This window comes from Gorilla gorilla, chromosome 10 (assembly GCF_029281585.2).
Source record: "Gorilla gorilla gorilla isolate KB3781 chromosome 10, NHGRI_mGorGor1-v2.1_pri, whole genome shotgun sequence".
Classification (NCBI taxonomy): domain Eukaryota; kingdom Metazoa; phylum Chordata; class Mammalia; order Primates; family Hominidae; genus Gorilla; species Gorilla gorilla.
This window is the reverse complement of record NC_073234.2, coordinates 44,921,354-44,934,103: the sequence shown is the minus strand read 5'-3', so window position 1 is coordinate 44,934,103 and position 12,750 is coordinate 44,921,354. Positions and strand designations below refer to the sequence as shown.

Sequence of the window (12,750 nt, the reverse complement as noted above, 5' to 3'; positions counted from 1 at the left end):
AGGCTGGTCTCGAACTCCTGGGCTCAAGCAATCCTCCTTCCTTAGCTTCTCAAAGTGTTAAGATTACAGGCATGAGCCATTGTACCCAACCTTTAATTTAATTTTTTTTTTAGAGACAGGGTCTTGCCATGTTGCCCAGTCTGATCTTGAACTTCTGGGCTCAAGCAATCCTCCTGCCTCAGCCTCCCAAAGTGCTGGGACCACAAGTGTGAGCCACCAGGCCCAGCCAAGAACTCTTAAGATGATTACCCTGCTTAAGCTATGCAACTCCACTATATTCCCACTCCAGATGTAAGAATACTCACGTTGTGAAGGCCTTTGTGAAAGATGAGGTCCCTCTCCCCAATGGATTTCAACCCCTGGACAATATAGGAGCCCCCAAATCGAGAATGCCTGCAGAAACAAAAAGGTTCAAGGTGATTTTTCAGTTCTCTGGAAACTTTATCTCCATTCTCTACCATCGGCACACTGGAGCAAGTTAAAACTACAAAATGTTGGTCGGGCACGGTGGCTCACGCCTATAATCCCAGCACTTTGGGAGGCTGAGGCAGGCGGATCACCTGAGGTCAGGAGTTTGAGACCAGCCTGGCCAACATGGTGAAACCCCGTCTCTACTAAAAATACAAAAATTAGCCTGGCATGGTGGCATGCACCTGTAGTCCCAGCTACTGGGGAGGCTGAGGCAGGAGAATCGCTTGAACCCAGGAGATGGAGGTTGCAGTGAGCAGAGATCGTGCCAGTGCACTCCAACCTGGGCGACAAGAGCAAAATTCTGTCTCGAAAAAAAAAAACAAAAAACACTAAAATGTTATTCAATCACCCCACCTTAGAATTTGCCTTCTATGCCCTCAGCATTCCACGATGTAGGAAAAAGAACCTGCCTCTCTGTCACTCACCTGTTGCCTCGCTGGAGGGCTCGAGTCTTCTTTTCTGCCATCTCTCGCTGGCGCAACACCTCCAGTTCTGCAAAATCTGCACTCCGCTCCTGAGCTAAGCGTCCCTGCCCTACTCCCGCCAGCTGCTCGGGGTTCTAGATTGGAACAAAGAGGGAAGAATCAGGAGGACAGTCATTCCTTATCCTGAGTTCACGCCTACTGGGGATGCAAAGAGTGAACAAAATAGAACCCCATTAATGGGGCGTTGTGCTGTCGTTCTCCCTTATCTGAGGGGGAAATGTTCTAAGACACCCACTGGATGCCTGAAACTGCAGACACTACTGAAATATATATATGTATATATTCATATATATATATATTTGTATGTGTATACACATATACATAGAACATGTACGGTCTGTTTTATAGAATGTATATATGTGCTATATATATACGTTATCAGAAAACAGAACACGTATACATATATATATACACACACACACACACATTCTATTATGTTTTTTCAATTTGATAACCAAGATGGCTAGTGCGTGACTAATAGGCGGGTATACAGTGTGGATATGCTGGGCAGAGGGATGATTCACATCTTGTTTAGGACAAACAGGGACAAAAGATTTCATCACACTACTCAGAACAATGTACAAGTTTAAAACTTCTAAAATGTTTATTTCTGAAATTTTCCACTTAATATTTTCAGACCATGGTTGACAGTGAGTAACTGAAATCAAGGAAAGAAAACCATGAATAAGGGGGTACTACTGTACTCAAGACATGGCTACTCCTGCTGTCGCCTGCCTTCCCCAAATAATGCAGCCGTTATCACAAGAGCAATTCTGGCTGTACAGCAGAAAAGTACATGGGCGGAGGGGACTCGGGCAATAGGCCAGGGTCTCACCTGGTCACGAAACATAAGGGAGACAATCTCTAGCACATGTAGGCTCCATTGCTGCTCAGCAGACGAGCTGGCCAGAAAGAGGAGCAGGTCATCCAGGCCGCTGAGGTGAATCGCCCAGAGGAGCTGGTCATGGGCACTGGCGTCATCATCAATCTTCTGAGCAGTGAGTGGTGAGGGTAGAAAGGGAGCTCATTCAATCCCACTGCCCTGCCTTGAAGCTCTCCAACTCATTCTTTGACCAAGCCTCCTCTCCCAGACTTGTCAGAGGACAGAACAGCCCGAAAAGGGCAGCTTGGCCGGGCGCGGTGGCTCACGCCTGTAATCCCAGCACTTTGGGAGGCCAAAGCGGGTGGATCACAAGGTCAGGAGATCGAGGCCATCCTGGCTAACATGGTGAAACCCTGTCTGTACTAAAAATACAAAAAAAAAAAAAAAATTAGCCAGGAATGGTGGCGGGCACCTGTAGTCCCAGCTACTCAGGAGGCAGAGGCTGAGGCAGGAGAATGGCGTGAACCCAGGAGACAGAGCTTGCAGTGAGCTGAGATTGCACCACTGCACTCCAGCCTGGCGACAGAGAGAGACTCCGTCTCAAAAAAAAAAAAAAAAAAAAAAAAAAGGCAGCTCAACCTAACCATGCACAAGAACACAGAACACCCAAGACCCTCACCTTCTCCTGATCAAGGTCAGCTGGGACATGGAGAATATTTCTGACCAGCAGTAGGATCCGTTCAATCAGCAAGTTGTCTTCCTCCTGCCGCTCCTCCCAGCCCTAACCAGAAGAGAGTAAGAGGAAGAGACTCCCTGTGGAAGGCAGGCAGTATGTACTCTGGCTGGAAGACCCAGGCATAGAAGAGAAGCAGGATTAAAAAGAAAGAGTTCAAACAGTACTGAGGCAGCCAGAGACTATGGATCGGACTACCACATCCCCAAGGACTGGGACCATATCTCAGCATCTCCTCCTCTGCCCGGAGAAGGTGCAAAATGCTGTCCCATGGTATCCTGTAAGGTGAAGACTCACTCACCAGCTGCAGCAGCTCATACAAGGTTTCACTGAGGACTCCAAAAGCCTTCTCACTGGCAAAGGCCTGTGAAATAGGGAACCTGATCTTAAGTAGCAGTCATCCACTTCTTCACCACTGCCCCATATTCCGCCCCAGGGACTCCAAAGGAAAGCCTCACCTCTTTGTAGGCCTGCAAATAAGTTAGCACCTGCAAAAAATGGTGCCGAAAGCTGGGCTCCTTAGGCAGATTGCCAAAACAGAGCAAGGCTGGTTGTGTCAAGTTCACCATCAGTCTGGGAGACAATGAAGGAGGGAGAAGTTGTTAAGTTTCCTTACCAGCTCAAACGCCAAACCTATCAGCTCAAACACCAAAGCCTGGCAGGTGGCAAAAGTTTAAAAGCTAGGGAGGCAACCTGATAACAGCATCAAAGAGAGGCTTGTCCTGGTGGTGCTGGGTGAGGATGGGCAGAAGGTCGCTCTGTAGGATCTGGGCTGCCCCCAGCTGCTGCCGCACATCTCGTGTCTCATCCTCATGCCTCAAATAGCGGATCAGATCCTTCACGCTCTCTTCAGAGACAGAACAAAACATGCATGTGGAACCTTGGAAGAAGCTCCATCCAGACCCACATCTTTTCACACCCATGGTTTGAGAAATTCAACAGACCTCCTTAATTCAAGCAAATTTTTTTCCTGTTTCATCAAAAAGGTACTCACCTAAGCAATCTGGTTCCTTATGGTAAGTGTCTCCCTCCAAGTACCCAAGGGCACTACATGTGGCTAGAAGTTCACAGTTCATCATGTGCAAGTCCATATATCAGTGGACCAACCAATAGAGAAGGAAGTGGAGAAACAGGAGACAGAAATGATGAGGCCTGGAGAGATAGAGAAAGATAAAAAATGTAAGTTCCTCTCCATGAAAAGAAGAAAGGAACAGGACGAGGCCCTAATGCTCAGAATATTCTGAACAAGATCCTCAAATGTTTGACTTTTGTCACAACCAAAAGTTCTGCTCTCAGTCCCAGAGAAAGTTTTAAATAATGGCTTCTACCTGATCAAAACCAAAGAGGCTCCAGCCTATGAATTAAGCACCTGCCCTGGCCAGGCGCGGTGGCTCACGTCTGTAATCCCAGCACTCTGGGAGGCCAAGGCGGGCAGATCACCTGAGGTTGGGAGTTCGAGACCAGCCTGACCAATATGGAGAAACCCTGTCTCTACTAAAAATACAAAATTAGCCGGGCGTGGTGGCGCATGCCTATAATCCCAGCTACTCGGAAGGCTGAGGCAGGAGAGTGGCTTGAACCCAGGAGGCAGAGGTTGTGGTGAGCCAAGATCATGCCGCTGCACTCTGGCCTGGGCAACAGAGCGAGACTCTGTCTCAAAATAAATAAATAAATAAAATTGTTAGACCCTGGCTGGGCACAGTGGCTCATGCCTATCATCTCAGCATTTTAGGAGGCCAAGACATGATGATCATTTGCCCCAGTGTTCAAGATTAGCCTGGGCAACATTGTGAGACCCCATCTGTATAAAAAGCCAAGCGTTGTGGCACACACCTGTAGTCCTACCTACTCGGGAGGCTGGCTGAGACGAGAGGACTACTTGCGCCTAGGTGTTCAAGGTTGCAGTGAGCTGTGATTGCACCACTACACTCCAGCCTGGTCTACAGAGTCTCTGGAAAAAATAAATTGCTCAACCCTGTCACCCTCCACTTTCTGTGGCTCTTCCATGCAGACACACCTCTGATGTACCACAGGAATTTAAAAAACCGAGCTCTGGCCATACAGTGATTCCACCAAGGATCTAATACATCTCAAGAGCCCTGAGGCTTCTGAGACACTGCGAATGTGTAGAGAAAGGTCCTTCACTCTCCTCTCCAAAGTTACTCTTAAACCTTGGTAATTTCAGTAGAAATCAGCATCTAACAGAACAGGTGAGGAAATGGAGTGAATAGAAACTGGTACATTCCCTATCACTATCTCCCAAAGAATCATCTTCCTTTAAAAAAAAGAAAAAAGAGAAACAGGGTTTCACTCTGTTGCCCAGGCTGGAGTACAGTGGCATGATCACAGCTCATTGTAACCTCAAATTCCCGGGCTCAAGCAGTCCTCCTGCCTCAGCCTCCTGAGTAGCTGTGACTCTGGGCATGTGCCATCATGCCTGGCCTTTTAAAAAATTTTTGTAGGCCAGGTGCGGTGGCATCCCAGCACTTTGGAAGGCCAAGGCAGGCAGATCGCCTAAGGTCAGGAGTTCGAGACCAACTTGGCCAACGTGGTGAAACCCCATCTTCTACTAAAAATACAAACATTAGCTGGGCGTTGGCCGGGCACGGTGGCTCACGCCTGTAATCCCAGCACTTTGGGAGGCTGAGGCGGGCGGATCATGAGGTCAGGAGATCGAGACCATCCTGGCTAACACAGTGAAACCCCTTCTCTACCAAAAATACAAAAAATTAGCCAGGCGCGATGGCGGGCGCCTGTAATCCCAGCTACTCAGGAGGCTGAGGCAGGAGAATGGAGTGAACCCGAGAGGTGGAGCTTGCAGTGAGCAGAGATTGCGCCACTGCACTCCAGCCTGGGCAACAGAGCGAGACTCCGTCTAAAAAAAAAAAAAAAAAAAAAAAAAGAAACAGCTTGTTTAACACTCCGAAAAAGTATACAGTATATGATATAATCTCAGCTATGTCCTTTAAAATCCATAATCACTATGAAAAACTCCATACTGTCTATGGAAAAGCCAAACTCTGACAAATATTTAAAGAGACTTAGCCAATGAGTAACTGCAGTCCAAGAAAACACTAATTTAAGAAGTCTTGGCTGGGTGTAGTAGCTCATGCCTGTTATCTCAGCACTTTGGGAGGCCGAGGTGTGTGGATCACCTTAGGTCAGGAGTTCAAGACCAGCCTGACCAACATGGTGAAACACTGTCTCTACTAAAAATACAAAAATTAGCTAGGTGTGGTGGTGTGCACCTGTAGTCCCAGCTACTTGGGAGGCTGAGGCAGGAGAATCGCTTTAACCCGGGAGGCAGAGGTTGCAGTAGGCCGAGATCACGCCACCACACTCCAGCCTGGGCCACAGAGCAAGACTCCATCTCAAAAAATAAATAGAAATAAATAAAAATAAAAAGTTGGAGTCAGTAGAAAGGAATGTTTAATATTAGTGTAAGTTAGTTAAGGAAGTCTGCTAACCATCGTGTGATTGATGCTATGCCAGAGTCAAGTTATGAGAGCAAGCCATAACATACTGGGTCCAAGTGACCTGTTTAGCAAGATGGATGGGCTGCAGACATGGCTCTCTCCAGGCTCCTCAGAAAGGAATTTAGAACACCGAACAGTGGTCAGAATTCAGTAAGAATACATTATCCTTATTTTTCTCATTTCGCTTCAGACAGATGGAAATGTCATCATATATTAGTGTTCTTCTAGCATTTAGAAATCATTGATTTATATAGTAAAAATCATAAACCAGTCCAACAAAAGGAAAGCTCCATGCTGCAGGGCTTCATTTTGTTTTGCTCATTGCTGCATTCTCCAGTGCCTAGAATAGAGCTTGGCATATAGCGAGCATGCAATTTTTTTTTTTTTGAGACAGAGTCTCACGCTCTGTTGCCCATGCTGGAGTGTAGTGGCGTGATCTTGGCTCACTGCAACCTGTGCCTCCCAGGTTTAAGTGATTCTTTGCCTCAGCCTCCCAAGTAGCTAGAATTACAGGCTCACGCCACCATACCAGGCTAATTTTGTATTTTTAGTAGAGACGGGGTTTTACCATATTGGCCAGATGGGTCTTGAACTCCTGACCTCAGGTGATCCACACACCTCGGCCTCCCAAAGTGCTGGGATTACATGCTTGAGCCACCGCGCCCAGCCGAGCATGCAATAAATATTTGCCGAATTTTGAATCAACAGATTATCCTGGGTCATACCCTTTGAAACAGTAAACTCATTTCAGAAAATATAACCGAAGAAAATAATTCATAAAAGAAAGGAAATCATTTGTACAAAACCAAAAATAGTAATACCTTTTCCTAGTACACTCGAGTTTGCAAAATGATTTTATAGCTTTTTTTTTTTTGAGACAGGGTCTCACTCAGGCACCCAGGCTGGCACCCAGGAGTGCAGTGGTACAATCACGGCTCACTGTAACTGAGGAAGCAGAATACGGAAAATGAGGCAGGATAATAGTAAAGGGAATTTAAAGTTGGATAAAGGGCAGAATGAGTAAGAACATGAGAGCAGAAGCAAGGTGAAGGGGTAGGTGAGCAAGAAGCAAGATAAAAGGCAGAAGTTAAGCAGGCCAAAACAAAAAGTAAGCTAAGAGAAGCAAGCAAGGACCCCATGGCCCGCAGGATCAAGACCAAACCAGCAAGGGGCAGCTCTTCAGGGCAAGTCATATGCATCAAAGAGAAAAAGTGTCCTTATCGTGACCCCGTATGATAATCAACTCATCAACGCTCATGCATATGGACTGCATATCATGCATGTACTTAAAATTATGGGATGGAGGCAGCAGGCAAGCACTAAGCAACACACCCATCAATCAAAAAGGCAGACACTGACTAGAGATTAGGCAGCCAAAAAAACACATAAAAAGACCCAAACTACACCAAACTAACGCTGATCTCATTTTGCAGAGGTCAGTCTGCTCTCTCGCTCCGAGAGTGTTAATACTGGGCTTGATAAACATTTTTTTTTTTTCTGAGACGGAGTTTCGCTCTGTCACCCAGCCTGGGGTGCAGTGGCACGATCTCGGCTCACTGCAACCTCTGCCTCCCTCCCGGGTTCAAGCAATTCTCCTGCCTCAGCGTCCCAAGTAGCTGGGATTACAGGCATGCACCACCACACCCAGCTAATTTTGTATTTTTAGTAGAAACGAGGTTTCTCCATGTTGGTCAGGCTGGTCTCAAACTCCCGACCTCTGGTGATCTGCCCATCTTGGCCTCACAAAGTGCAGGGATTACAGGCGTAAGCCACCGTGCCTGGCTTGCCCAGCTAATTTTTTGGTATTTCTGGTAGAGACAGGGTTTCACCATGTTGCCCAGGCTGCTCTGGAACTCCTGACTTCAAGTAATCCTCCTGCCTTCTAACTATGCTAACTCAAATTTGAAAGTCTATATTTAAAAAGGGCACAGCCAGGCTCAGTGGCTCACGCCTGAAATCCCAGTACTTTGGGAGGCCAAGGCGGGAGGATCACTTGAGCCCAGGAGTTTAAGACCAGTTTGGGCAATATAGTGAGACCTCGTCTCTACAAAAAATTTAAAAAATAAAATTATCCGAGTGTGGTGGTGTGTGCTTGTGGTCCCAGCTACTAGAGAAGCTGAGGTGGGAGAATTACTTGAGCCTGGGAGGTGGAGGCTGCAATGGGCTGATATTGCGCCACCGCACTCCAGCCTAGATGACAGAGCAAGGCTCTGTCTCAAAAAAAAAAAAAAAAAAGGAATGGAATACTGACTGATACATGCCATGAAGTAGATGAAACTTGAAAACATGTTCAGTGAAAGAAGCCAAACACAGCCGGGTGCAGTGGCTCACACCTGTAATCCCAGCACTTTTGGAGGCCAAGGTGGGCAGATCACCCTGAGGTCAGGAGTTGAGACCAGCCTGGCCAACATGGTGAAACCCCGTCTCTACCAAAAATACAAAAAAATTAGCTGGGCATGGTGGCGGGCGCCTGTAATCCCAGCTACTCGGGAGGCTGAGGCAGGAGAATCGCTTGAGCCCTGGAGGTGGAGGTAGCAGTGAGCCCAAATCGCGCCACTGCACTCCAGCTTGGGCAACAAGAGTGAAAATTCCATCTCAAAAAAAAAAAAAAAAAAAAAAAAGAGGCCAAACACAAAAGGTCATATATTGTATGATGGAATTTATATGAAATGTCCAGAATAGGCAAATGCAATAGGCTGGTATGGGCACAGTGGCTCACGCCTGTAATCCCAGCACTTTAGGAGGCTGAGGTGGGCAGAAATGGTTGTACAACTCTCTGAATATACTAAAAATCACAGAATTGTACAGGGGTTTTCTTTTTTTTTTTTTTTCTTTTGAGACAGGGTCTCACTCTGTTGACCAGCCCAGGCTGGAGTACAGATCAATCATGACTCGCTATAGCCTCAACTCCTTGGCCCAAGCAATCCTCCCACCTCAGCCTCCCAAGTAGCTGGGACCACAGGCATTCAATACCACACCTGGCTAATTTTTTAAATTTGTGTAGAGCTGGTACCTCCCTATGTTGCCCACACTGGTCTCAAACTCCTGACTGGCCTCAAGCAATCCTCCTGCCTTGGCCTCCCAAAGTGCTGAGATTACAGGTGTGAACCACCACACCTAGCCTGAATTGTACACTTTAAAAGGGTGAATTTTACAGTATATGAATTATATCTCAAACAGCCGTTATAAACAACACTCCACACAATTACTATACGCATTCTGTTTCTACCATTTTAACACCAAAAAAACTATAGACAAAAATCTCAGGATAAAATACTGTCCTTTAAATTTAATAAATATGACTTCATGAAAAAATTCATTACATTGACTTTATTTTCACATTTCATCATAGACCAGGTGAGAACTTTGTCAAACACCACAGAGCCAGTGGATCTGGACATTTAAAAGGGATGTTAGTTACTTTTCCTACTCAACTAAGTATCAAGCAGTTCAGATGAAGCAATATGCATCTGAAATCAATACTTGGAGGCATTAAAATGCAAGAACCAAAAGAAAACAACAGATAAAATATTAAATGTATTTGCAATTCAAATTAACCTTTTTTTTTTTTGAGCAGAGTCTTGCTCTGTCGCCCAGGCTGGAGTGCAGTGGCACGATCTTAGCTCACTGCAACCGCCACCTCCTGGATTCAAGCAACTCTTCTGCCTCAGCCTCCCAAGTAGCTGGGACTACAGGCGCGTGCCACCATGCCCAGCTAATTTTTGTATTTTTAGTAGAGATGGGGTTTCACCATATTGGCCAGGCTGGTCTCAAACTCCTGACCTCATGATCTGCCCACCTGGGCCTCCCAAAGTGCTGGGATAACAGGCATGAGCCACTGCGCCCGACCAAATAAACTTACTTTTTGAAGACGAAACAAAACACTCTACCTGCCCCAAACCAACTCTGCTCCAAGGATTCTCTTTGAGACCCAGTAGTATGAACAAAATGGCATCTAGCACTTGAATTCCAATTCTGTCTGGTACTAAACTGGTGAACTTGAGCAGGTGGCTTAACTAAATCTCTTTCCTTATCAGTATACTGAGGAAATAATAATAATACCCACCCTCACAAGATATTAGGGAAGTGTAAATGAGATCATGTAAAGCAATGCTACTCAAACCTTGGTCTTCAGACCACTGCCAATCCACAAACTATTAGCAGTCTGCATCAGGGTAAGTACAGAAAGAAAGCATTAGCACTTAGAACATCTTAGGGCAATTTGACAGGCAGTTTACAGTTTTGTTTTGAGACAGGGTCTCCCTCTGTCACCCAGGCTGGACTGCAGTGGCATGATCTTGGCTCACTGTAACCTCTGCCTCCCGGGTTCAAACTATTATCGTGCCTCAGCCTCCCAAATAGCTGGGATTACAGGCCTGTGCCACCATGCCGGGCTAATTTTTTTGTGTTTTGTAGTTGAGATGGGGTTTCGCCATGTTGCCTAGGCTGCTGAACTCCTGGCCTCAAGTGATCCACCCACCTCGGCCTCCCAAAGTGCTGGGATTACAGGCATGAGCCACTGCACCCAGCCAATGTTTGTTGAATCTAATGATGATAATAATAAAAAGCCTGTATTCTCTATGTCTTTTTAAATGTTATTTTTCTAGTAATTTTATTTTACAGAAGTGCTTTTAGAACACTACTGATCTGCAACAGCTTGAGGGAAAAATCTACCTGGTCCTTTACCAAGACAGTTTGAGAAGCAGTGATATTAAGCACTCTACCCAGTGCTGAGCACAAAGTAAGAATCCCTGGCTGGACATGGTGGCTCACGCCTGTAATACTAATACTTTGGGAGGTTGAGGTGGGAGGATCACTTGAGTCCAGGAGTTTGAGACCAGCCTGGGCAACATAGCGAAGCCCAGTCTCTACAAAAAATAAAATACAAAAATCAGCCGGGCATGCTGATGTACACCTTTAGTCCCAGCTACCCAGGAGGCTAAGGCAGGAGGATCACTTGAGCCCAGGAGGTTGAAGTTGCAACGAGCTGAAATTGTGCCACTGCACTCCAGCCTGGGTAACAGAGTGAGACCCTGTCTCAAAAGACAAACAAACAAAACAAACAGAACCCCTCCCCCGCCCCAAATATTAATTTCCTCTCCATCTGTCAGACTCTATAGTCAGTTACTAAATGCTTAGGGAGAACCTTCCTGGCAAAAGATAGCGTGCAGGTGCAATGGTAGTGCTAAAGAAATTTAAGAAATATAGTTGCAGAGGCCAGGCGCAGTGGCTCACGCCTGTAATCCCAGCACTTTGGGAGGCCAAGGCGGGTGGATCACAAAGTCAGGAGTTCATGACTAGTCTGGCCAACATGATGAAACCCCGTCTCTACTAAAACTAACAAAAAATTAGTCAGGTGTGGTGGCGGGTGCCTGTAATCCCAGCTCCTCGGGAGGCTGAGGCAGGAGAATTACTTGAACCAGGGAGGTGGAGGTTACAGTGAGTTGAGATCGTGCCACTGCACTCCAGCCTGGGCGACAGAGTGAGACTCCGTCTCAAAAAAAAAAAAAAAAAAAAAGAAATGTAGTTGCAGAAGTAAATCCACAAATATAGAACAAACAATGTAAAAGATAAGGCAGTACAAGCTCTAAATACGTGATACTGAAAAAAACTAAAAAACTAGTACTCTTTTCAGGTTAAAGTGGTCAAGGAGGTTTTGTCTGAGGAAGCATGATTAGAACTGGGCCTTTGAAAGCTGCATAGGATTAAGGCAGCTGGGAATAGGATGGGCATTTAAGCAGAGAACTGCCAGTGCAAAACCAAAGAGGGAGCCATTATGAATAGATGAGTCCAACAGGAAAGTAATGGAAAAGCAGCTGGAACCAGCTTTATGGGAAAAACCTCATCTTTGTCCATCAGTTCAAAGATTTAGAACCTAAGCCAGGGAGCCACTGAAGATTTCTGAGCTAGAAAACAAAATGATCAAACCAGGGTCACACATATCCTACTACTGTATCACTATATACATCAGTTTGGCCATTTTCCCGTGTGGCCTCTATCTCTTTTCCTTTCAGTGCTCTCACCCTGCAAAAGACCATACGTAACCTCAGATCAATGCAACCATCTGCTTCCTAGACTTCAATTCAAATCTAGGCCCAGATGTGCTGGAGAAAACCAAACGACCCTGTATAGTGATATAAGATAGATGATGTTGCGGGAAGTCAGGGACCCCGAATGGAGAGACCGGCTGAAGCCACAGCAGAAGAACATAAATTGTGAAGATTTCATGGACATTTATTAGTTCCCCAAATTAATACTTTTATAATTCATTACGCCTGTCTTTACTGCAATCTGTGAACATAAATTATGAAGATTTCATGGACATTTATCACTTCCCCAATCAATACTCTTATAATTTCCTATGCCTGTCTTTAATCTCTTAATCCCGTCATCTTCATAAACTGACGATGTATGTCATCTCAGGACCCTGTGATCACTGCATTAACTGTACAAATTGTTTGTAAAACATGTGTGTTTGAACAATATGAAATCAGGGCACCCTGAAAAAGAACAGAACAACAGCGATTTTCAGGGAACAAGGAAAGATACCATAAGGTCTGACTGCCTGGGGGGTCAGGCAGAATAGAGCCATAGTTTTCTTCTTGCAGGGAGCCTATAAACAGACATGTGAGTAGGAGAAATATCACTGAATTCTTTTCCCAGCAAGGAATATTAATAATTGATAACCCTGGGGAAGGAATGCATTCCCAGGGGTAGGCCTATAGACGACTGCTCTGGGAGTATCTGTCTTATGCGGTTGAG

At 45.7% G+C, this 12,750-nt stretch overlaps 1 protein-coding gene across 3 annotated transcripts in view; it reads right to left on the bottom strand.

Moving 5' to 3' along the window:
- The window catches only part of TIMELESS (timeless circadian regulator), a 32,220-nt gene that overhangs the window by 13,386 nt on the left and 6,084 nt on the right, over positions 1 to 12,750 (bottom strand). Inside the window, exons 2-9 of one of the 3 annotated variants that reach the window (XM_031001050.3) lie at positions 3,507 to 3,664; positions 3,206 to 3,359; positions 2,971 to 3,085; positions 2,814 to 2,876; positions 2,459 to 2,560; positions 1,792 to 1,947; positions 897 to 1,030; positions 306 to 393 (exon numbers count right to left, since the gene is read on the bottom strand). In XM_031001050.3, coding sequence (XP_030856910.2) covers positions 306 to 393; positions 897 to 1,030; positions 1,792 to 1,947; positions 2,459 to 2,560; positions 2,814 to 2,876; positions 2,971 to 3,085; positions 3,206 to 3,359; positions 3,507 to 3,603 — 909 coding nt within the window. In that variant the 5' untranslated portion in view covers positions 3,604 to 3,664. Of the gene's footprint in view, positions 1 to 305; positions 394 to 896; positions 1,031 to 1,791; positions 1,948 to 2,458; positions 2,561 to 2,813; positions 2,893 to 2,970; positions 3,086 to 3,205; positions 3,360 to 3,506; positions 3,665 to 12,750 lie in introns of those variants that run through there. The other 2 variants (XM_031001051.3, XM_063693889.1) reach the window with 2 other exon arrangements.